At 45.7% G+C, this 25,987-nt stretch overlaps 1 protein-coding gene across 8 annotated transcripts in view; it reads left to right on the top strand.

Moving 5' to 3' along the window:
- KALRN (kalirin RhoGEF kinase) overlaps positions 1-25,783 on the top strand; it is a 530,488-nt gene extending 504,705 nt beyond the window's left edge. For all 8 annotated transcript variants that reach the window (XM_069780931.1, XM_069780932.1, XM_069780930.1 and 5 more), the window contains 9 exons: positions 7,700-7,727; positions 8,192-8,363; positions 10,524-10,645; positions 12,175-12,306; positions 14,061-14,225; positions 15,134-15,212; positions 16,403-16,603; positions 17,525-17,663; positions 19,960-25,783. In XM_069780931.1, coding sequence (XP_069637032.1) covers positions 7,700-7,727; positions 8,192-8,363; positions 10,524-10,645; positions 12,175-12,306; positions 14,061-14,225; positions 15,134-15,212; positions 16,403-16,603; positions 17,525-17,663; positions 19,960-20,505 — 1,584 coding nt within the window. In that variant the 3' untranslated portion in view covers positions 20,506-25,783. The remainder of the gene's footprint in view (positions 1-7,699; positions 7,728-8,191; positions 8,364-10,523; positions 10,646-12,174; positions 12,307-14,060; positions 14,226-15,133; positions 15,213-16,402; positions 16,604-17,524; positions 17,664-19,959) is intronic.
- Positions 25,784-25,987: the final 204 nt, after the last annotated feature.

Below are 25,987 nucleotides of genomic sequence, written 5' to 3'. Positions count from 1 at the left end.
TAACAGGGCAAGTCACCTGGCTTCTCTTATAGGACTGTCACCCCTGACGTCCTTCTTCCTCCCGTCGTGCATGAGAACGTGCACCCAGTGCTGGAATAGAGAGCAGTCTCTAAATGCAAAGCAGACATACTAATTACTTGGAAATGTCGGTGCAATTTACCTCCAGCCTACTCAGTGCGCAAGAAGTTGGTAAGCTGGTCGTAGTATCCATGAAGTCCCACAGCTATTGTCATCTTTCAGATCTAGCTTTGCTTGCTATTTATAAAATACCACATATCTCTCTTCAGCAGATTCCAGATTTCTGAAGCACTTTGCCTTTGTTTCAAGGGGAAGGATAGACAGAAAGAAATTTGGAGAACATACATAGGGAGAGCAGAAAAGTGGAATTCTGGGTGACTGTTTAAAATTGCTGAAATGTCATTACTGTGTTTTTGCCCACACAGGGTCACGCTGGCCCTGGAGAACTTTCCATTCATTGTTACTTTGATAGAAATAGTATCTCTTGGTGGCTGCTTCTTTTCTCTTTGTTTATTAATACGTAATGAAAGTGCATAGGGATGGAAATGAAATTTGGGGTCTTTTTCCCTAGTTTTCTGCTTTGTGCTGTTGTTTCACAAAACAGAAGGTGCAAACTCACTTGTTAGGCACAAGGAGCAGGTACTTAAGGAACATGTGTAGCCACGTGAGGGATAGGAGTAACCTATATTTAAGAAAGATCAGAGACTCCCTTTCCACATGTCTGTAGCTAATTGCACAGGGACAGGCAACTCCACTTCTGGGAAGAAGGTGTATGCCCTTGTGAATCAGTAAATATCATCCACACCCAAGTCTGGGGTCCTGGACAATGACACAACTAATTGTCCTACAATTCTGTGTCGTAATGTCTCATGGGGTTTCGATATTGCTGAAAGGGTCATAAGTCAACTGTGCAGATCCCATTGGGCTACCTCTCGTCTAAGTGAATGTCCTTCCAGCAGTCAGAAGACCTGACTGAGCTAAACCTCACTAAATTCAGAGCAGCTCTTCCAGGCTTTGGGAATACCTCACGTGTAGGGATCTGACATAGCTCCAGATGTCTTGTTTTGCACAGCGCGACTCCGACTGCAGTGCATTACAAGTAATCCTGAACAACACACAACTGTCAACGAGCGTCTAATGTTTGTTCCAGTTTCTTAGCTGTGCAAAGGAGAGATGAAATCCAGGCCCACCCCAAGCCAGTGGAAGTGCCATCATTAGATTAATGAGCTGGGCTATTGCCAAGGTACGTAAGTTGGGCTTCGTAATCTATTTTTTTCAGTTATGACATTTTAGCATGTTAAGAACTACTCAGAGACACTTAAGGCAAGATAAGCACTAGGAAACATCCTGTAGGGAAAAACATTTTGTTAGCACCCTCACAGTCCAAGTGGTTGAGTAAGTAATGGTTTGGTGGATACAGCGTTGGCTCCAAGTCAACGCTCAGCTCGGGCCAAGAGTTCCCAAGTGCTTTAGGCAAATGCCTTCACCCCCTGCCTCAAATTGTCCATCTCCAGAGCAGATCTAAAATACTCTCTTGGTGAGATCTTGCACAATACTGTTAAGAAAGCCTTTCCTGGCCTGTTATCACAGTATGAACAAGTACCATCCTGAGAACCTCCTGTGTTTCCCTGGGGTGGCCTCCATGGGTGACACCGCTGCCCTGCTGCCCTGAGTGGCCAGGGATTGCTGAGACTGACCAGCAAGGTGGCTCATCAGGTGTGACATAGCCTGAGCTGGCAGCGCAGGCACGGTGGTTTAGCTTTTGGAAAAGAAAGAAGTGACCTACTTCATCTGCAGGGAGGGGGTAGAGTGCTAGAACGCAGTGCCTGGAGTACCAGAGACATGCCACAGCTACAGCCCTTGAAGTACACCAGCCGTTAGGGCCTCGCAGCAAGAGCATGATGAGGGCAAGAGGACTTCTGCTTTGCATGGGTGCTTGTACAACAGTCAGCGTCCCTTGTGGCTTCTCCATCAGTCTCAGAGGCAGCTGAGCCCATCCATGCTGGGTGCCAGAAGGCATCCCCCATCCCCACCAAAAGGCTGATGCCGTGGGACATTTCATCAGATACCATTCTCCTATTTTAAATTCTATTTTCCTTTTGGTAACATCTATCCATGTGTAGTGGGATCCTTATTTGCTCCTTTTATCAAGAAATTTCTCTTGCTAATTTGTTTCTTTTGGGGGGGAGGGGAGGCTGGTGACACTGTGAGCTTGTCCCCCCAAAAGTCTCAAAGTAAAAGTTGACCTAGTCAGAGACAGATTGGTAGATCTTTTCCTACAAGTTACAGTTGGCTTAATTCCTCTGTAACTCATTTCATTTTTTTTCTGAGAATCATTGGGGGGGGGGGGGTGAGTGAGGGAGCAAGGAACATGCTGCTGACTCTGCTACCAGCATGTGCAAATGCGTCAATATTTTATTTTAACTCAGTGAACAAGAAGTGCCATTTAGTGTTTACAAAACGCTGAGCTGCTTGTCTTGGAGTAAACATGCCCTCTACTGTTTAGATAAAGCATGGATCTTATTACAGAGGGCTTGGTTTGCAGCCTAGTCTTATGTTTTGGGGGAAAAAATATTCTCGCTCCTGTTTTTGATGCATTCCCTTAAAATGGGACTGAAATGTGGCATTGGAAAAATCTGGGCATCTGCTGGGCCCTTCTGTGCATTGCATGTGTCTGGGCTGGGATCAAGTGCCCTCCAGGGAGATGGGTTAGGCATGGCGAGGACATCTCTGCAACGGAGAAGCAAACCCTGGCCAAGGTGAGAAGCCCTCACAGACGGCCGAGCTGCACTTGCAGAGTGTTTCAGGACCAGTTGGCATTGCAGAATGGTTTCTCACTCCCTCCAAGATACAGCATGTGTGCATATATGCAAGATAAGCTCTTGCTAAGAATTAGGGTGGTTGGAGTCACTTTGCAAGTGGACTTTGCTGCTACTGCTGCAGATGCCTTTCTATCTTTAAAACATGAGTGTAACAAACCAGGAAAAAAGTGGGCCAGTACTGCAGAATATCAAGCTGCTGGAGGCAGCAGCTCTGCTGCTTTTCTAAAGCCTGACTGTTAACCCTAAGTTATGCTTAAGTCACTTAGATCTAAGTCACTTAGATCCCTGCAGGTCCCCAAAGGCACGCCTCGTGCCTTTTTTGGTTTGAGCCCTGAAACAGCCCAGGCTGGAGGAGGGAGAAGCAAGATCTATTTCTGGCTTTTTTTATTGAATAACCCTGACCCATCCTCCCATTTCTTTATCTCACCCCTCCTCCCTCCAGCTCCCTGTCTTTGTCTGGTCAGAGTTAGACCCACATCACTTGAGCAGAGGCCATTTCATGGTCTGCCTTTGTCACCTTGTGTGGGGTTTCCATTTTCAGCCATCCCTGTATGGGAAAACAGAAACAGAAACTCTCCTGGCTGTGGAAGGAGCGTTACAAGTTTTCACCAACCCTGGACCGGGCTACAGGTATTTCATCCAATGGAAAAAATAAATCTATCTCATTTCAGATAAATTTATGTTCCTAGAAAAAAGAGCCAGCTGTGTTTCTTACCTGAAGAGCGGCTGCATTGCCAACTGAGTTGCATCCCTCAGGGTTTGTGTTTGCCTGGTGTGGACTGACACTGAAGATGGTGTGAGAAGTTTTTGCGTTGGGTAGTTCCATCCCCATGAGTTTATTCGCTCACAGGCCAGACTGGCAGATGCAGTGGTGCAGGTGGTGTTTGCTGGGATTTCTTCAGGGAGCCCTTGTCAGCCTGAGACCCCAGGCTGCCTTCCCCCGCTCATGGCTGCCGTGGCCGGGGATGCTTGGCTGAGGGCTGGGCTGTGAGATCCTCGCTCAAACGGCTACGGCCCGAGTGGGGTTTCAGGGCTGAGTAAAACTCCACAAAAGCCACATAACCAGCAGGGTTTTCTTCCACCCCGTAATCTCAAAGCAGTGCGGAGCGTTCCCTGAGGGAGTGATGTACAGAAACCAGGACTCCTGCATCACCCCCGCAAACACCACCGCTGCCCTTTGGCTTGTGTGGGAGCTCCCTAGGGCGAGCAGCGCATTTAAAAAGGGCAAAAACATGCCAGAGAAGGTGGTCTTTCACCTCTTTTTCTCTGAGGGAGAAGTCCCTTGGATTTGGAGCCCACTGCATTGCCCATGCGAGCATCTCTGGCAGCATCGTGTGCCGCGGGTGCAGGATGCTGGCCCCCGAGCCTCGGTGGCTGCAGGGGAGCTGCACCCCCATGCCCGTAATCCCCATTTCAGTGCACAGCCCACCAGCAGCCCGCCCCAGGTCCCTCGCTGGCAAGGATTTCTGCTCTTAAGAGCAACATGGCCTAGCTTTCGTCTCTCTGTAAAAGCCCCAAGAAAGAGGAAGATAATTGGGAAGAGTTACTTGCATGGATTTTGACAGCTTTTCCAGCTTTTTTTGCACACACCATCATTTTCAAGAGGCTCTGGAAGGTGCTCGGAAAGTCCGTCCATAAGGGAAACCAGCCACGGCACCGGCAGGAGGCTGTGCTGACAAGCAGTATACGAGCTCCCGTCCTCCGAGGCAGCGGGGCCACGCTCTGGAGCCCTCCTCTCCACCCACGGGGATTAAAAATCTATTTGGCAAATGAAGAAATCATCTTCAAAGGTCTTGCACTAAATCTAGAAGGACTCTGTGGAGTCTGTTATCGCCTGCTATCCACCCATAGCCTTGAAACCCAGCCAGCCTGCAGAGAGAGGCAGCAAACCCCCAGGGCCTGGGAGCGGACCTGGGAGCCAGCAGAGCTGGCTTCTGGCCGCAGATCTGTCTGTGAACCTTTGCTTTCCTATTTCTGCCCCTCTCACCCCGTCATTTGACCCCCTCCAAAGTAGACCAAATCCCATTGCCTAATTAAGTGATGTGTTAAATCACTTTGGTAGCACTTAAATATTCTCGTGCAAACAGGATTTTATTTTTGTCCAAGCTTACAGCAGGAAAAAGCTGCGACATGGCTGTGGGGGTGTTGTTAGGTAACATTTTATTAATTAACAGATGAAGTTTTAGCAAAGGAAATGTAAATTTTACCCATAGACTCTTCCAATATTATCTAGGAGTGGTAATTTTCTTTCTGATATTCCCATGGTGAGGCAAGGGGAAAAAAAACATTGGTAAGGCAATTATTATAAATGATTGTGCCTTGGAAGTCATTAGAAATGTAGCATTATTTATTTATAGATATATCAGTTACAGTCATTATTGTAGCTACATCTTCTAATGAATCCTTTAGAATTATAAAATTAATATAAAGTGTTAGGAGCGTTTCGTTCTCCTGATCTCTAATCCTACAAGGATGGAAATCAGTGAATAATAAGGGAATTTAGTGCATGCTGCAGGGAAGGAAGGGGAGAGCTTTGGAGGATAGATGTGTATTCTAGTTAAGCCAAAAACTACAAAAACGAAGATGTATGTGCAAATGAGCTGATGCCTGGGGTTACTCAGCTGATAAGTAGATGGTCTCACTGCGTGAAAAGTGGTGAGCAATAGTTATCCACAGAACAGCTTTTTCTTCCTTTGCTGTGTTGTGTGAGCGATGCAACTTAATCGCTAAGATCCATTTCTCCTTTTCCACATGCACAGGTGGGAGAGAAGGGGATCCAGCAGGTCATATGTGGGTCCCAGACCCTGCGGAGCAGCAATCACTGCCTCTGAGCCCCTCACCCTCTCAGAGGCTCCTGGGGTGGCTGGCCAGATGTCCCCGTCGGTGCCCAGCTGCACCCTTCAGATGGGGCTTTGTGCTTCCCAAGCAAAACCAGGGCCAAGAGGTGCTGCCAGGAGGAGGAAGACCTGACACGGCCTGGCTGGCTCTCTCACCCGCTCAGGCTCCTGCCTGCCAAGCCTTGCTGTGCCATCCCATTGCAGGGGTGGCACGCTCTCCTTTCCTGCACCCTCCTCACCGCAGAGGTGCCCCCAACATGGCTTTAAAAAATAAGAAGTCCTAATTATAGTCATAGCACTCAAAGAGTCCTCTCCAGGGATGTAGGCAGAGGTTGACTCCTTCCAGGCTGCTGGGAATTAAACATTTGAAATCTCAGTGTCTTGAGAGCATGTAAGAGTGCAAACCATCACACTTTTGCCCACCAGGTGCAGACCTTTAGCACTGTCTGACTACATGGTAGGGACTGAAACCTGCTTTGCCCACAGGCAGCAGCTCCTACTCGTTTCTCAAGTGAGAGCATAAAGCATTGGCATTGACCAGTTGCTTCAGCCAGTACTGTGAACGTTGTGTTCTCTGTAGATGTGTCCCGAAGGATCAAATTCTACCTATTGCTAGGACAAAGGATAGTCTCTGTCTCAGATGGTGAGGAATTTGTTGATGTAAGGTATGTTTCTATGGGGAAAAAATTAACCTTTGTGAGTGGTGAGACCATGTTATGCCTGGTTCCTTTGGGCTTTCTGGTGGTAATAGGGGAAAGCAGAACCTGAGGTCTCAGTGCTGGTACCAGAGGTTTGCCTGGGACTATGAAGAAGGGCTATGAAACCAAAATGAACCTGAATATGCTCAAGTGTCTCCTTGAATGGCACCCTGAGCTATTCACCTTGGAAAACTACTTATAAAATCAAAATATAAATATACATCTTGAAGATGTATCTATGTTATTTTGAAGGGTTATTGCTTCTGCTTCATGGCCTCATTTCTGAGCCTCCACAAAAAACTTCCATCAGCTTTGGCAGGCCATGAATTAGGTTACTGCTTCATTGGCATCTTCCAAAATAGCTCTGAAATAGATAGTAACAAAGATATTTAAGGCGAGATAAACCACACTGGTGTTTATGGTGTTTGATGTCAAATTATTAGTTTGAATTTGGATAACAAGGCCTTATGAGGTGATTAAAACAGTTAATGAGGCTAAAACCTCTATACTATTGTACACCACTATGTAGTTAGGATTGATGCTGCATGTAAGAACTTAGTGGCGTTGTCTTTGCTTTTCCCAACTTTGCTTCCAGGGTTACATGAGGTAATTGTCATATATTGGCCACAGAGATACAGTAGCTTTTCAAGTCTTTGCTAACTTGATCAATTAACTAGTTAGAAAAAATAACTCTCAGTTATCCAAACCTAGTTTCAAGTTGAAAATTTTCCAGCAGTCCAATGAAATGAGTGAAATTCTACTCATTGTGATAGGCCGAGTTGTTGCGGGACTGGTACTTGCCAGTAGACAAAAAGACGACAGTATTTCTTGTTTAGTGCTTTACCTTTTTTTCCTGAAGCTGAGCAGAAGTTAAAAGACGTCTCCCCAAAGCCGGTTTAGTGGCCAGAGTGCTGGTGAGATGTCCCAGGTGCATGGTGACTGCAGGTGCTGTGTGACGTGGGTCTGGAGCCAGGCACAGAGAGGCACAAACCACCTCCGAGAAGAAGAGTTAATGGCTTGAGCATTATCACCCAAGCAAAGAGAAAGCACATCCACCCTCCTCAGCCTTAGTGTTGTGCCTGTTACCTGTCATGCTTTATCGGAGTTCAAGAAACTGTAGCTTTCATTTACCTTCCCAGCTGTGCATGGGCTTGTTCTGTTATCACTAGAGTTTGCTGCGTGCCCTGGTTGTTAGAGGTTGCTTATAGCCACTAGTCAGTGCTTCTGCGGTTCTGGTCAGGTTCACCACAGTACCTTGTGAAACCAGACGTCTCTTTGTCACTGTCCAGAAAAATAAATGCTTTTATTTCTTTGTATTTTACAGATAATCAACCCCAATTTCATTCAAGAAGGTGAGTTAAGGACAGCTGTGCACTGACTGGCATGGAGGGGCAAGTCAGCAGCTGTGATTTACTCCAGTGCAACAGCATGGTTTGCACCCACCAGCATTTACAGCAAAGGCAGCTCTCCACTGCTCGGTCCCCAGGGAAAGCAGTCTTCCTGCTGGCTGCTCGGCTCAGACAGCCTGGGGCCACAGGCAAGGCTGAAGCCCCCAAATCTGCCTTCACAAAGTCTCACCCACCTGCCAGAGCACAGGGCTGGGGGTCGGACAGTCCCCACTACCTCCTTCCTTGAGCTGTCGACAGCTGGCTTTTACTGAAGGGGAAATTCTGGTAACATAATCCCAGGACCCCCAACTGTTTGGGACCCAGATCCCATAGTTGGTCCTGTAATGTATTCTTTAGACTCACATCGGGAACATCCTCACCTGCAGCTTAAAAGAAGGTGCCGTGTGTGTCCCCATGTTTTTTTCCAGTGGCTCCAGAGTTTCTTGTGCCATTAGTGGACATCACCTGCCTGCTTGGTGACACAGTGATGCTGCAGTGCAAAGTCTGTGGACGGCCCAAACCAACTATAACCTGGAAAGGACCAGATCAAAACATTCTTGACAATGACAACAGCACAGCCACTTACACGGTGTCATCTTGGTAAGGTCCTGCCTGTGGATCCCAACATAGCTGGTCATGATGGTCATGTTGCCCTCAAATATGGTACCAGCCAGGCTACAAGGCTCATTAGAAATGCAGTTAATCAGGTCTGACATGGTGTATCAGCACATCGCTGCACCACATGTCAGCTAGAAAGGGTCAAACTTTGGGGTTCAGGTAGCTCTATCATTTCCAAAGCTGACATGGGGTATATCCACAAAGCGTGTTGCTGGCAGACGTGAGCTTGCTCCTATTGACCTCCTAAGCCAGGTGCAAGCCAGAAGCCAGAATGTTTCCAACATATTAGTTTGGCTAATATTGCCTCTGTGTTGCTGGGGCTTCTCTGCTTGAGTTTGATGCCGTGCTCGCTTTTGGCAGGAACAGGAGTTGAGCAGAGCAAGCCCTCACTGGCTTGCAATACCCATATCATTGGGCATTTTCTCATCTCATGGGCAGAGGTGGTAACTCCTGCAGTTTTTCTGAGCCTTTCCTCAGCTGTTCCTAAAAGAGTCTACATGTGCTCCTGGGAAGGCTGCATCTGGCTTTGCTTGGACAGAAAGATGCTTGTTATGTTGTTCCCGGCCTGGCTAGCGGGGAGGAAAACCATCTTTACAACAAGCACTGGGAATATCCAAAAAGATCTGGAGTTGAATTCAGGTCAGGTAACAGCGTGCTGCTGGATGCTCATCTGCAGCTTATATAAACGATTTAGGCCAAACTGCAGTGGAAATCTCTGGGAGGTAATCTTTCATGTTAACTTTTCAGCACTTCTGGCTCAGGCTGAGATGAATCCAGGGACTACAAAGTCACTGAAAGCGGAAAATGAACGCTAAGAGAGAAGGGATTTTACATGTTCAATAAAAAAATTGCATCTGATCAAGAGCTTCCTTCAGAGACCATTGGCTTGTGCGGCCGCCCTAGAGCACCCAAAATTGTCTTTTTAGCCATTACTCAGTAGATTGCTAGTGCCTTATCTTTGGGCTCTGGCTGGGGTTGGGATAGGGGGATATTTCCTTACAGGGTCCTGTTTTCCATCACAGTCTTCTGCCTGTGCATTGGCTCCCTGTGCACTCTCGGCACTTGCATTGTCTTGTTACTTGTATTTGTTTTTCAGTGAAGACACTGCCTGCCAAGAACAGGCCCAGCAGATCAGTGGCTGTCTTACAAATCTTGCTGGCATGAGTGTCCTGATTGTGGGGGAAGGGGATATTTATGTCCTGTTTCAAACCAGCATAGTCAGACCAGCAAAAGCCATAGCGTCCAGGCAGTTATACCGGCAACCATGTCCTTCTGCAGTTTCTGATAAATTACGCATTCAAGAACTAGTCTACTTTTGCCATCAAGGGAATTTATTGTTGGCTCTAAGCTGGGTCTCCAGTGCAGCTAAAGCAGTTCCACAATCAAAATCCTTTAATTCAGGCCAACTCTTTTAAATTGTATATTGAAGACTGCAGTGTGCAAACCGAAGTGACTATGTACAGACCTGCTATAAATCCACTAGACTCCGTCGAGCTGTTTATTTTCTCAGATTGGCCCAAAGATTGAGTGTCTCTCATGAACTGGGCACTGGTGTTCTTTATCCCTAGCTGTTGTGAGATGTCCAGCCTTCCAACCAGGGGCCCAGCAGCCACATTAGATCAACAGCACATGCTCCAGGGGTCTGAAGCTCCTCAGAAATATCAGGCACCCTGCACTGTGTGACCACCTTCTACATCTGCGGGAAGCCCAATTTGTCTGGTGTGCATTGGACTTAACTGCAGAGGCAGCTCAGCATCTCCTGAGATAGGAAAGATGTGCCTGGGGAAATCTTTCCAGATATATGGAGCCTAAGCATCCAGCTCTGGACAGGCACAGTAAATGTTCAGCTCCTGGACTTTGCTTGCTGCTCGAGTAACCCTTCCCCATCTCCTCCGAGGCCACAGCAGACAAGTAGATTTGCCTGGCAGGCAATCTGGACCATTCTCCTCGAAGGTTTCATTAACAGCCTAATCCTGCCATATGGAGGGGTTGTACTTGGGTACCGAATTGCTGGGAGGATGTTCCTTCAAATGAGTTAACAGGATTTGTGTGCATGTGTGTTTGTAATGAGGACAGGAGCTGGTATAAAAAGCATTAGCAAGTGAAGCAGCACTTTGTAACTGGGGCTTCCTGCATCCACAGTGACTCCGGGGAGCTCACCTTGAAGATCTGCAACCTGATGCCTCAGGACAGTGGCATTTACACCTGTGTGGCAACCAATGAACACGGAACCGCATCAACCTCTGCAACCATCAAAGTTCAAGGTAGCGGCATCTGACCTTAACACCCAGGATTTCTCCTGTATGGGGTCCCTTGGTGGGGGCTTGGAGCACACAGGAATAGCCAGTGCAAAGGCAGCCAGATGTGGAGCTGTGCCAGGTGAATCAAGACATTAAAATCATACAACCGTTCCTCAGTCAAGACTCCCACTGATGGCTGAAGGCATCGCAGACTCTTTGCGCTTAATTGAGTCTTCTGATCATAAGCATCACATCTGGGAAATGAAAAGGCATTGGCACTGGTTCAGCTCCTGTATTCTGCTCACAGCGCTGCTTCCCAGGGGCTCAGTCAGGTCAGCCGGGGGAAGCTGAGTTCCCTCAGGCTACCGAGCCCCTGGGAGAATGATGTGCCGGCAGCCCGCAGGGAGCTCTGTGCTTTAGAGTCTGCCTGGAGCAGGGGGACCTGGGATCCAGTGACACCGATTTTCAGCCTCCCCTTCTCTGTGGGGGACAGAGGAGGTGAGAGTAAGATTTGGCCTAGGTGAACTGTTCTGCAGGGATTCAACTTGGAGCCATGTCTCCGAGCCTGAATTCTCAGCACTGTAATTAGTGGCCCATCTAATTGTCATGAATATGAAATGATAAGTTGATGCTCATGACCTTCAGCTCTGGGAAGGGATCTGTTAGCGTGAGAGATGAGAGGTGCCTGCTGCCTTGATGGGGATAGCACAGAGACAAATGTCTAACTGGTGACTTACAGATGCAGGAGTGTCACAAGCATTTAGAAGTAGATTTGTTTGGCCTCACAAACTGCCCTAGAGATATAATTTCCCCAATTTATCCAAGCAAGTTAGTGGCTGCACTAACTACTCCTGTGCTGAAGGGAGCCCTGAGCAAAGCACAGAAGAATTACTGGTCATTTGTCAATCTGCTGCCAAACATACCAAGCACCATACACACAGAAGCACTCTGAATGCCTGCCTTGTGTCGTTTTTGGACACTTCAATAGTAACTGCCTCCCTACCTCCAGAACCTCACGCACTGCTTGGTGAAGTCCATGGGAATATTTTTTTTCCTCAGTTCCATGGACTTTGCATCAGGTCTTGAGCTGGAGCAAAAATTAGCAGCAGAAAGTGGCAGGTAAAGAGGCTCTGCCTTTACAGCAGCTGAGCTCAGGCAGATCCTCTACACCCAAGGGGTGATTCTCCCGGCCAGTCTCACAGGGAGCTCTCTGGGGTGTCGCAGTCTAGCTGACCACCAGTTGTGAGCAAGAAGAAATTCCCCCTGTGCTGTAGTACTGTGAGACTATGTTGAGGCAGCGGGGCTTGCAAGCAGCACGGTTCTCTCCTAGCTGCTAGTATGGAAGTATCAGGCCCACGGTGGCAGGTGAACGGGACCATGACATTGCCTTTCCTCTGGTTGTGCTGGTAACCCAGTGTAAGCTAGAGTGCTCCCTCTGCAAGGCGCAGCTGCCCTGTAGTGACCTGATGTACCTGATACACCTGATCTTCAGAATAAAGCACTAGTGCTTGTTGATGTGGTGCTGGACTTGGTGCTTGTTTTCTCTTCCCAAGGTGTCCCAGCTGCCCCAAATCGCCCCATTGCTCAGGAGAGAAGCTGCACCTCTGTGATCCTACGCTGGCTACCCCCATCCAGTACAGGCAATTGCACCATTTCAGGCTACACTGTGGAGTACAGAGAAGAAGGTAAGTGGTTTGAGCTGTGCTCACTGGCTGGAAGAATGAGAACAAAGAAAGTCTCCTTTATGGCACAACAGGTCCCAAAAGCATCCTTGCCCACCACTGGGGTGCCACTAGCTGTTGCTCACAGATCCCAAAGTCTAAGGCCAAAAGAAGCCCTTCTATCATCCAGTCCAACTTCTCATATATTACAGACCTTTCTGTTTCCTCCAGTCACTTATGGCAAGTAAAGTGTGCTAAGCTAAAACATATCCATCAGTAAGGCATCGTTTCATCATTTGCATTCTACCACCATGGTATCCATCCTTTCTGGTGGATGTTTCCTGGGAATGCAAAAACAAAGCAGCCTCATCATTTTTTTGATCTGGATAGAGTTGCAGATCACTGCATACTTTTCAAGCTCAGCTCTGAAATCCATTTGTTCTTAAATCCAACCATCTTTTTCCCCTGAAGAATTAAACAGATATTAAATGCACTGTTTCCCCAATATGCACAGGCATGTGCTCTTGAAAAGGGCATTTGAAATGATTCAGATCTCTTTTTGCATTCTTCCTGCAAAGGTGTGAGGGTTCCTGGGCAGTAAACCTTGCCTTAGGTATGTGGCCTCTGTTTTTTCCCCTTTATCCTTCAAAAAATCCTACCTCATGTTAGTAAATGTGCAAACTTAATCACTCCATCATATTAATACCTCCTTTTAGCAAATACTCTGCCTCGACCCTCACTGTGCCATCAGTGTGACTGCCATTTTGTGAAAGAATAAAAGCTCTTCTATTAACAACAGCCACCAAAACAAACATCAAAAAAGCAGCAGTGTTTTCAGTTTTCAGTATTCCTCCCACTCCAAAGAAATCACTGACTCTTCCTTGTAAAACCAGCCTTGACCTTGTGAGACCTGACAATCAGAATTTGCCCACAACACACACAAAATGTATGGGTCATGGTAAATAATGTAAAGGTAAAAAGCCCTGAACTTACTAAAATAAGATAAAATTTTGTATATTTTTGAAAGAAATCATAGGCTGTGACAGGGCTCAGTGTCCCAGGGGTCCTTTTCTGTTCGGTGACCCTGTGCAGATGAATAGAGTATTGCTGCTTTGGATGCCACAGGTGAGGCAATGATTGGGTTTGTTTCTGTTAGGAGCAGAAACACACGACAGAGTCACACATTTCTTTTTGCTGCAATCCTGCCCATCTGCAAAAAGCCCATACTAAGCTTCAGAAAGCTGGTTCTCCTCCTGCAGCTCCACATCTTCTGAAGAAGACTTCATCTACAAAAGCGCTTGGATTGCACTGATGCCCTGTCTCAGCTTCACCTGGGACTCCCTTGTCCATATTTTTTTTTGCAGTATTTCTGCTAGCATTTCTCTCATAGCAGAGCTGTCATCAAATCAGCCCTCCGTTCCTGTCTTATCACGCTGCCCTGAGACATCGCTTGTAGCACACAGCCACAGCTAGACTGCTGGAGAGATCAACTTGTCCCTGGGCTGCTTTTTTTCCGTTGCAATCGGTCAAATGAGGGGCATTTCCTTCTTCCCTCATTTAGCCAGACCGGAAGGTGGCTGCAACACAAAATAGCTTCCTGTGGTCTGGTTATGGTTTAACAGAAATACATTGGTCTGCCATAACGTTGCCTTTTAAAAACCCTGTGGATTTTAACCTCCCAGGGTACTGCATGAGTTGGGCAGAGAAAGCTTCTGCTCTAAGTTCACGTATTGAGACTGATTCCTTCAGCTCTCCTTCTCTCCCTCTGTAAAACGCAGGCTCGCAGGTCTGGCAGCAGTCGGTAGCCTCAACTTTGGACACGTACCTCGTCATTGAGGACCTGGCCCCAGGCTGCCAGTATCAGTTTCGAGTGAGCGCCAGCAATCCCTGGGGGATCAGCTTGCCCAGTGACCCATCTGAATTTGTGAGGCTCCCAGAGTACGGTGAGTGGGCATGGCGAGGAGGGACTGATGCACACAAGTGTCCACCTATGCGGTCTGTATGGTGTGTTTTGATGGGCCCTGATAAAAACATTGATCCCGGACCTGGTAGGAATACAAGAAATACCCTGGGAGGTGCTCAGAACCAGCTCCTGCCACTAGAAAGGCTTTTCATGTCTGCTCCTCCAGCAGGGCTCACAGCCTCCCTCTGTCACAGAAGCTATTGCAGTTTCCTAGCAGCTCCCTGCTTTCTATCCCAAGATTATTTCTTGTCTTTATCTCTGGGCAGCAGGCTCCCTGTCCTGGTTGGTGTCCCCCCTGCCTTTCCAGCAATGCTGGCAGCACAAGGGACTTCTGCTGGGCAGCCCAGCTGGAGTCTGCAAGTCAGCTTGCAAAACGTACCCCACCAGGCAATGCAGCCAGCATAGGAAGGCTGCAATGGAGGCGAGCCCCCAGCGCATGGTGCTGCAGAAACTTGGGGTACAGCTCACTCACAACGATGCTGTGAGCAGACCCCACATTTCCCCATGCTTTAGCAACTCCAGTGCATAACTAGGTCTGTGACTGGCTTGGATAGCCTGTACTGGATGAAACGAGAGCTCACACAGCATAGCTCTACCTCTCGGTTGCACACAGACATGCTCTTAGACTGTCTGTGTGGCCCTTTTCAGCCCAAAATTGCAAGGACAGATTTCAATCCACCTTATCCGTACCTTCCTCTGGGGAGTTCTGGCTTTTAGTGGTCCAACACATTGAAGCTGTGCCTGAGCAGTATGAAACTGGACTCCTAGTGGTAATGTTCGCTGTTTTAAGTAATGTAGTCTCACATAATTTTAAAATATACCATTTATAGTCCACAGGAAGCTGTCTTTAACTTTATGCTTTCTTGAATGTGCTTTGTTCTCCCAAAGACTCTGCTGCTGATGGTGCCACTATTTCATGGAAGGAAAACTTTGACCTCGCTTATGCAGAGCTGCATGAGATTGGGAGGTAATGTTAACCCTGCTTATCACTGCAATAAAATACCAAAACAATGGCTTGAAGCTTTTTCCTTGGTGGAAAGTTTAAGTTGCTTTTTGTAGTTAGCTTGAAAATTGCTGCTCCTTTCAAAGAGCATTGCACATTAACTACTGATTAAAATACAGACTGGTTAAAATACTAAGTTTTGTTTTTCAAGATCGGTTGTGATTTGAGGATTGTAACGTGGCAAACTGGTGAACAATTAGGCAGCCAAATCTCTGACAGCCACTGGTAGCTCTCGCTGGTATCTCCTCTGTCATCTCTGATTTGATGTGAGCTTTTGAAGTCATGACAATTTGCTGGTTCTGGATAAGCTTAACCTCAAAGGCTGAGTTTGCTGAAGCACTTAAGCATGTGACTGACTTAAATCACATGCCGAAGCACTTTGCTGATTGGGACAGTCAGTTGAACAGGAGCCTAAATAGGAGCTGCATACCTTGTCAGCCCTAGGTGCTCTCTGTGCAGACAACAGATAAGGGGCGTGCAAACAATTCAGGTTAATGCAGTTAGTTCTTCAGCTCAGAGATCAGAGGTAATTCTGGGGCTGAAGGGACAGGAGTATCTGGTTCTGTGGAAAGAAGAGTGATGTATCAATAAGAGGCCAAGTTCAGCACACGGTTTCACTGAGTAGTTTTACTTCCAGGAGTGGTACTAGGCACTAGTCTGTATGAGTTCCGTAATGCTTTCCTGCCAGCTTTTTTCTTAATTTCTTACGGTGTGCCTGAAACAGTGAGACAAAATGATAGGTTAGTGATTATTTAACAAGGCTTTTCTTTTAGTTGTCTGAGAAAGTTAGGGCTCTTTATTAAAGCAACTGGAGAAGGGAGACACGCAGCTAAAAAGAGACAGAACCTGTAAAAGTGGCAGCAAATTGAACCCAGGGGAGATTGTTAGAGGACATCAGTATGGCTGCGCAAAGCAAAGTGACACCGTTTGCTCTCAGTGTTTGCTAATCCCCAAAGAATCTCTACACCCGGCGTAAGAGATGGAGGCTCTTTTTCGGAAAAGGTTACGAAAAACCTGTTAAATCTGATTCTTTGTGAAATATTAATGTGCTGAAACAAACAACACTTTGAAAATCAGTCTGTTATTGCACTGAAAACTAGGCATGATTTATTCATGAGGCCCCTTCATTATTCTATTGCTTTTTTTTATTTCAGGGGTCGATTCTCCATAGTAAAAAAATGCGTTCACAAAGCCACCCGGAAAGACGTTGCTGTAAAATTCATTAGTAAAAAAATGAAAAAGAAAGAGCAGGCAGCACACGAAGCAGCTTTGTTACAGCACTTACAGCATCCTCAGTACATCACTATCCATGATACCTATGAGTCTCCTACTTCTTACATCTTAGTTTTGGAACTGTAAGTACATGGAGCTTGAATTCAAGTGTCTGGGTAGGAATCAGAGCCCTATTAAAGCCAAGGATAAAATTCACCCTGACTTCAGCAGGGCAAAGATTTTGTCACCTGTTTTTTATTGATTGTGATGTCAGATGAAATAGCCATTTTCTGCAGCTTCCACTGCCTTTTCTTTACAGTAAATAAGATTCAGAGGGACAAATAAAACTGCTTTCTACTCTGGTGAAGCTTGGATAATTGTATCAGCAGTTAGTTTGTCCCACTGAATAGCATCAGATTTATTTGGGCAGTTTTGCCCACTTTTTATATTCGAGTAAATGTGTTTCAGCTAAATTGAAGCCTACATTGTTCTAATACTTGGTGGAAAGAGCTGTGTAGCAGCTATGCTTGCCCCTATAAGGAGATGTAGCAACCAGAATCCAAAATGCTTCTTTGTTACACTATATCCAACAAAGTATATTTGGGCTATTTGCTTGTTTATTTATACAGATAAATAAAACTAGGTGGAAAAATTTTATTGGGTTAGTTTTCCCACAGAACCTATTACCAGCTGAAAATGTCAGTCATTTTTTTTCTGCATTATGCAACCAGCTCTATAAATAAATAGATGAATCCAAATAATTGAGAGGATCTGTTTTCAAAGGAATTGCCCCCATCTATTGAATCCATCCTTAAGCAAATGAGTTTACTTTGAGACTGTTGCTAAATTTTTCAAGGACCAGAGATAACAACTGAGGATTAATCATTCTACTGCCTTCATGGCCTGCAGTATCTTGAGATATCATTAAATACTCATCAGATCTTGCATTTTAGTTTCCTCCATTTTTAGGTCACGAAATTTCCATTGCAATTTTGTTGTCAAATATTAAGTGTTCCTAGATATACCATGTGATCTTTCATGTGGAGGGTTTGATTTTTTTGTAGGATGGATGACGGTCGTCTCTTAGATTATCTAATGAACCATGATGAACTTATGGAGGAAAAAGTCGCTTTCTATATAAAAGACACAATGGAAGCCTTGCAGTACCTTCACAATTGCAGAGTGGCTCACTTAGACATAAAGGTAGGAAGAAAAGAGAATGATGCTATATTATTCAGTAATCTGGTGCAGAGAGCTCCCAGCTGCACAGACAGGGAGGAGGTGCAGTCTGTACCCCAAAGAGATGATCACGGAATGGACAAGCACTATCTTTCAGACCTATGGACCAGAGAAAGGACTTCCTGACCCGCAGCGCAAGGTCTTTTTCTTCCTTCAGAGAAGAGATGCGCCTATTTCCTTGATTCACTGGTTTGTTCTCAAGGGCTTTCTGCATTTAATGAAGGAGAAGGAGGATGTCTGAGACAAGAGTGAGATGTCACTAGCTCCTGACTGAAGGGGAATTATAAGATAAATCCACGGGGTATGCTTTGGGCTCACACCTGTACCAACTCAGCTACCAAGCTTCCTGAGCAGAGCTGGCCTGTGCCCAGGCAGCTCAGGGCAGGCCAGAAGGAACACACGTCTCCCTCACACCCGCGGAGAGCCCGAAACAAGGGGAGGGGAGGGTGCAGGGGAGCAGCAGGTGGGGAGGGCTGGCAGGGGCAAAGGAAAGCAGCACGCTGCATTGTGCTGCAGAGCCTGCGAGGGGAACTGGGTGGGAAATACACCCAGGGAGAGGTGCAGAGGAAGAACGAGCTGCATTACAGAGAAATTCAGGCATTCTCTAATGTCACGCTCAGTTAGATTAGCACAGCTCGTACCTCCTTTTGTTAGCGCACATGGCAGGAGGCACTGTACTGTCCTGGATTCGGCATTGTACTGCTGTCCTCACCAACATCCTAGTTGTCTTGGATGACAGAGAATTAGCAATTGAAGTTATGATCAAGTGTTTTGAGTTTTGTGATCTGCAACATTGATGATGGTTGCCAGTGATATCAGATAATCTATGATATTTTTTTAGACTTAAATGCCAATTAAAAATGGAGAATGAGAGATGAATTAAACTTTCTTGTATAGTGGACAATGCAGCTCCAAGGAGGTCTCTTCTCAATTCTCCAACCCCCAGCCATGTCAGATGAAGTGATGCTTTCATTCTTCTGCTGCCTACTACCACTACAACAAAAAAAAAAGATTCGTTTTGTACAATACCTTATGTAAGCATTAGTCCCAAAAGGCTAAATCATCCTGGTTTCTTTCAGTAAGATAGTTTGTATTTTCTGCTGTATTTATAGGACCTGTCAAAAAGTAGGTATCACTTGGAGGTAAGAAACTGCACTGAATTCTCTATTCGATCATAACATACTTCCCAGAAACAAGGTGGGAAGCCAATTTTCTGTGACCTATTTACAGTTCTCCTGAATGAGGGATGCTAAATAAAGTACTTTCTGTTGCTAAGTGGGAAGCAGGACATGCATTGGTAGTGACAGCAGGCCTAGCCATGGACTGTCTTGTCCCATGATCCTGCTCATGAACATGTTGATTTTGTTGATGCAGACTGCACAAGAGAAGAGCGGAGAGATTTGAACAGCACTGTAGTGAACTTTGCTTTATATATATAGCCATGAGGCAGCAGTAAAATATGCATGAGGATGAGAGGCTATAGGACAGAAAAGTGAGTCTAGAGAGGGTGCAGGTAGTAAATTCAGAAATCATCTCAGAGCCAACAAAGGAAGTAAAATCCATGTTAAGTCCCCAGAGCAGAGTGTGTAGGCAATGCTCAGCATCTTCAACTGAGAGAAAGAGATCTTAAATACTGAAAGAGTTGGTAAAACAGAGGGAAAAACAACTGGGATGAAATATATCTGCACTCTGGCTTGGAAGGCATGACTGTGTGCTGGTGTTTATAAAGGAATGCTGGCAGCTCCATCCATGTCAACTGACAGCAACAGTAATGGCACGCACCAGAGTCCTCCCAGGATACGTGGTAGCGGGAGCAAAGTTGAGCATTTACTTCATTAAGAACATTTCTGCTACAAGTTATGCACATTTATGTAACCAGTTGTCATGTAAACAAATGGAATCTAAATAAACTGATCAGAGATACACAAGTCTTATGAAAATTTAAAAATCTGTCAGTGCTCTTAATCTGTAGAGATTAGTTTGGGAAAATAAACTATGAGTATTTAGGACAAAGTGCAAAATCCTAGTGTGTTGCCCTAGTGCAAAAGAGGATGTTGTCATTGCAACTTCAGCGTTGATCTGAATTTACAGCAGTGTAAACAGCAGCTGAGCTGGTTCCTTGTCATTCACTCTCCTGATCTGTACCCCGCACATGTGATTAAATGCGAGTTTTGATTGGCTATTAAACCTAAATGAAATCTACACATTTTATTTGCAAAAATATAACATAATTAAGTTTTTGTTATTATCTTTTCAACAGCCAGAAAATCTGCTCATTGATTTAAGAATCCCAGTACCTCGTGTCAAGATCATTGATTTGGAAGATGCAGTTCAGATCACAGGTCATTACCACATCCACCACCTCCTCGGAAACCCGGAGTTCGCTGCTCCTGAAGTTATCCAAGGCCTTCCTGTCTCCCTGAGCACAGATATCTGGAGCATTGGGGTCCTCACCTATGTCATGTTAAGTGGCGTTTCTCCGTTCCTGGATGAAAGCAAAGAGGAGACTTGTATCAATGTGTGCAGAGTAGATTTCAGCTTCCCACCCGAGTACTTCTCCGATGTGAGTCACGCCGCCAGGGATTTCATCAATGTTATTCTCCAGGAAGAGTTCAGGAGAAGGCCAACAGCAGCCACTTGTTTACAGCATCCATGGCTGCAACCGCACAATGGCAGCTATTCCAAGATCCCACTGGATACCTCCCGCTTGGCTTCCTTCATCGAGCGCCGCAGGCACCAGTATGACGTGCACCCGGTCCCCAGCGTCAAGAGTTTCCTGATGAGCAGGCTAAACCCAGGCACGTAATGCCTCCATCCCTGGGGTCCTACACTGCTGGTCCTGAGGCGAGGTGCAGGGAGCGAGCAGGCGCAAAGCAGATCTGTCTGTACATAGTCCCGTATTCGGCGTTTGCATTTCACGTGGCTTCCCTAACTGCAGGGTACAAATCATTGCGGAGGTGGCAGTACCTGCCCAGTTCCTCAGGACCAAAGCAAAGTGGGGAACGGTGGCGGGTACCCGCTCCCTCCCCTTGGGACCCACAGGCGCCTCTTGGGACACGTGGTATTGTTGCATCCACCGCCAAAAAAGGACTGTGGGAAGCAAACACCAACTGGAAACAAGAGCCAAAATTGCAGTTGCCTTAATCTTTGTGAGGCAGCCTTATAAGAAATCCTCTTGATCTTGCTGAACTGATTTCAAAATGTATCAGAGATTAGGAGTAGGATAGTGGCGGGGAGTGAGACTAGGCTGACCTTAGCATGTACTGCAGAACTGGACTGAAGTCAGGTTTTGCTGAAATCATTGCAAGCCTGCTCCAGGTTAACAGATTTTGCGCACCCCGTATGTCCAGGTCTGCCATGATTTCAGTGGGGACTTTGCCTGCATAGGACATGCAAGATCAGGCCGTAGTCACTGCTGGATTGGCTTCTGTGGTGGCGTGGCTTAGATACACTCTTGTTGCATGGTAGTGCTCAGACCAAAATCCCCCATTAATCCTTGGGCTTTCGGCTGTGTCAAGTCAACATGCAGTACCTTTTGGAGCTACGATTAAGGCAGTGAATTCATTGGAGCATACAGCTGGTTTTGACTAAGCACAATGGGACTATGATGGTTTTTTTAAAAGCATTTTATACACACTGTACAGAAATCTTTTGCAAAACCTGTGCATTGAGAAAAGGCTGTGTCCAATTTTTGCAGTATCTGTAAACTAGATGATGATGATGAAGACAATTTTTTCTATCACAGGTTTTCAGAATACATATATTGTATCATATATATAAATATATATATATATATATATATAAAGGATCCTGTTCCATTTCTAGCTTCAGAATTGCTTGGCCCAAAGTCCATCTAAGCCTTTCAGAGTGCAGTAGGAGTGGTGAGTTCATCCTTGTGCTTACAGCTTGAAAATCGTTTTCAGTGTTTAAAGTATGTCATTTGTTTCATTTCCAAACTTGTAAATATCTCTCAGCCGCTGTTAGCACCTCATCACCAAAGCATTCATGAGGATATTTTTATGTCCAAAGCCTAATTTGTAATAAAATAAAAAATATTCACAATTAAAACATTTCTCTCTTGCAAGCCAAGTTGCAACATCATCATACTGATGTTACAGTGATGGAGCCAGCCTTAAGTATAACCAACGCAGGGAGTCTGCAGGGACAAATCAGCAGTTCGTAGGCTGGCCAAATCTTCCTCTCTAGCAGTGGGACTAGGAGGGGAAACACCTCCCGAGCTGGGACTTCCCCATCCTGCTGCTGCACCATAAAACTCTACAGCCTTATAGGGTGATGATCAAAGAGATTTTTTTTTTTCCCCTGGTATGCGAGAACTTTGTCTCGGTGCTGAGTGCCATTGCCGTGCCTGTAATGGGAAATGTCAGTTGTTACCAAAGGTTTTCCTAAGGAAAAGGGCTTGATATGACCACGTGTGCTCAGTATAGACTCTCTTGTAAGGGCAAGAGCCAAATTTAATTTACCATCTAAGTAACTGCACTGTGAGCCTGCGACATATCTGCAGGAGCAAAAGCTGTCTTTGCCAGCAGGTGGTGGAGATACTCTGCAAGTACTGTTAAATTCCCAGGGCTCTGCTAGCCCCTTTTTTTGATCCACCTCCAAGCTCAGTTTCATGGCAGGTAGGAGATCTGGCGCTTCTCTTTGTGCTTGCTCTATCAGTATGCTGGAGTGGTCAGTATTTTCCTAGTGGAGAAGAAAGGAGGCACAGCAAAAAAACCCCAACATCCAGCACCGCGTGCGTGCAATACAAGGACAGACCTTGAGGTTGGGGACCCACAGTCAGAAGGGTGAGCCTGGGTGCCTGAGCAGAGTCAGAATCGGTGTATGAGGCTGTGTGGCTGGTGGAGAGAGATTTAGTACAAGGGGAAGTTGTGGAAAGGCTTGAAAGAGACAGTGTTCACAGAAGGCTAAACCTTCTGGATCAGCTAGAACGTATCTCAGTTCCCCTCTGGAGTGCAGCAGCTAATTTTCTAAGCAATCCAGCAGCACCTCTTAGACAAAGACCAGATGCTGGTCCTAAGCAAGAGTGCAAAGTATGTGATTTCTTAGGAACTGAAACTTCTTCAGACAGCAGTCATCAAGGGGCGTCTTTAATTAGCACCAGCCTCAGGTACTTTCTAGCTGCAGGAGACTGTTTGTACTTCCTCCTGTTTGTCAAAGCTGGCTCTTTGTGCTGTGATTGTGCTGCCCTTAAAAAAATGTTTATGGAAGTGTGGCTTATAAAACCCACAGCTTTTATTAGGCCTGTGGGTACAGTTTAAGCCACAGGCTTTCTGCTTGGCATTAATACAAACAAATTCTCATGTATCACATGAAATCTGGAGTTATTTAGCATTTTATTTTCCTACCTCCTGCATTTGCATCTCAAACTGCAACAGCAGACACTTTGGATGCACAGGGGGAAAAAGCTGGGTTGTTTAAGGGAATATTTAAGCCTCTCATTGCTATCAAATAACAGAGAAAAAAAAACCCCAAAGGCCAAAAGAGGATACATGTTAAGGTATTGGTGCTCAGATTCAAAAAAGAGATTCCTCGTCAAGGGAGAGTTGGAGGTGCTGAACTCTGAAGATTTTGAATGTTATGGGGTTGCTTTCCTTTATGGTTCTGCTTTTTCCATATTCATGTTAGAGAACTCCTCTTCCTGGGCACTGCTCTTCTTACAGTGCATTCAGGAAAATTTGACCCTGCTAGCGCTGCCAGATATGTTTGTGATTATCAGCATTCTTGCATTTTATCTCAAAGATTTCTTTTGCCTGAATAATATCAAGTTGACATGAAATGCTGCCGTATGATAAATACAGAGGAAGTATTTGGGCCTTGCTCTCTCAAGGATTTTTTTCAGCCAACCTGTGGCCTCTCTGCAGATCCACCAGGTCCTGTAACTCTGTTGTAAACTGTAACTCTGTTGTAAAGAGATTACAGAACCTCAGTAAGTAGGCCTGGAGTGAGCCCACTCGGTGAGAAGCACCACAGCCAACCCCCTTTGCAGCATTCTCCACTATCGGATTTTTTTGTGCATGAAATATTGCCTGTAACAAACATGGGGAACTCACCGTTTCTCATAAAGCTCCGTTAGGCCTTTACAAGCTCCCCAGAGAGCAGGGAAGATTTCCACCTGCAGCTTTACCACTCAGGGTATTCCCAAGACGGCCAAGTGAAGGCATGATGGTAGCTGCACCCTCTAGCTTCTGCGGCAGCTTCAGACCAGCTAGAATGACCAACAGTAAGACTAGCAACAGAGCACCACAAGCTCGGTGCAGACTGGCACTACGCAGACAGCCACCGCCTCCAGATGCCCTCACGGTGCTCTTACCCTGCACTGACATCAAAGTAGACTTGCTCACAGTGTTCCCCGGCGCTGGGCTGGGTGACAGGCCTGCAGAAAGACAGTAGCAAGGGCCCCAGTGAAACAGAGCCCATGGTGCACAGTGACATATGGTACTCATTATTTAAGATAGCTACCTTTAATGAACGCACGTGGCAACAAGAAACTAACTCGCCTCTCTCTCTCTCTCCACTCTGCTTGGAGCAGCCAGGCTGGGCCGTTTCACTCTTAGCCATCGAATGGGAAATCTGATTGCCCATGTAACAGTGTCAGCTCCCGTCAGCCGTCTGAAGCACTTACTGCCCCGTGGGTGATCCCCACATCTCCACCAAGGTGCCAAACCCACTATGCACATTACTACAGGGATGACACACATCCAGTCCAGGGCTTTAGACTTTAATATTTTAAAACAATCCAGGCTTTAAAATTTATAAAATTTCTTGCTTCCTACTTCTACCAACAAGCCTTGTTTAGCCTTATTGCCTTTTTATTTAATTTTTTTTTCAGTGAAATTTATCTTTAAAAGCATTTTACTTTTAAACTAAGTTAATGCTGAGACAAAGTCTGTGCCCTCAACTGACTTGTACAAGTCTGTGGCTTCAGTGGAGTTCTTAGAATTTCTGACAATGCTATTAGGCCTTTGTTACAAATACCGTGAATAAAGGCTAAATGCAGAACTGCACATTATGAGCTGACTATATATAACCATACGTTAATACCCTTGCTATGAGGGGACTGCATCAAGTGACCTGGGATAACATAAACTTCAGAGACAGACGCAAAGGCTAGTCTGTATATACAAAGGTCTAACGGATAATTAAAGTGCGCAGGGGCTAACCACCTGGTTTTGTTTCTGTTCTTTTCACTGCTGAGGTAGATTCACCTGTAACACAGGGCTTGGATTTATTTTCCAGCTCATTCTTTCATGTCCCATCACAAAATGGTGCTTTCCCAAGGAAACAAAATAAAATCCCATTTTACTAGGCTGGCTGCACACTGCCATCAAGTGATGAATTCTCGTTCTGGGATCTGTATAGTGGTGAGTGTTAGCATAGCGTCAGGATGCTGAATATTCGCTGTAACTGTAGTCTTTATTATGAAGCTAGTGAAAAACCAACATCTTCTCTACTCAAGCCATATATCACCTTCATGTCCAACTTCTGATGCTGGTGCTTTTACTTCTCTTTCTACCAAACTGTTCAGCGTTGCTCTGCCACTGAGGTCAATTTGCTGATAACTTTTGGAAGGCAAATGCAATAGAAAGTGCAAAAACCCCTTAAATCTCAGACTTATTTACTGAGATAAGAGCAAACAGTTGGAATATATTGATGCTTTTCAGTCTTTTCAACAATCAACTGAAGGAGGAAAAAAGAAACAGTATTGCTAACAGCTCAGCATTTTCAAGGTGCAAAGTAATTCCACAGCCTTAATTATTTCAGTGTATTGCTGGTCTGCCTTAAATGTACCTTCAGTTTTATTGCGAATTTCATTTTGTATGCACACAATGTTGTTTTGTAAAGGTAAGTTTGTAAATATTTCCTTTGTAAGTCTAATCACTCATGTGTACTGTTGTGAGGTGATTACTTGCTGTCCCATGTTGTTATTACTATACTGCAGTATATATGATCATCTACAGATGTAGCTTCAAACTGTGCATCTTCTGTTCTTGCATTCCTATAAATAGAGTATACTAACGATTCGGTTTCTGGGCTTTTTTGATTAAATACGATTGTTCAGAGAAGACCGGGTCAGTCTTATTTCAGACGTACGGCAATCTTCCCGAGGCCCTGAAGACTCAAGAGCTTGCCGATCGCTTTATTCAGCTCCTCTTTTTCAGAGGGATGTTCGCTGGGAACCGGAGCAAGGGTCGATCGCTCCAGCCGACCCTTAGCCTCGCATACGCCAACCTGGAAACCAAGCGGCCCTTCGGGAGCCACCCCGGGGG

Source organism: Haliaeetus albicilla, chromosome 4 (genome assembly GCF_947461875.1).
Source record: "Haliaeetus albicilla chromosome 4, bHalAlb1.1, whole genome shotgun sequence".
Classification (NCBI taxonomy): Eukaryota; Metazoa; Chordata; class Aves; order Accipitriformes; family Accipitridae; genus Haliaeetus; species Haliaeetus albicilla.
This window is presented reverse-complemented; position numbering and strand designations above follow the sequence as displayed.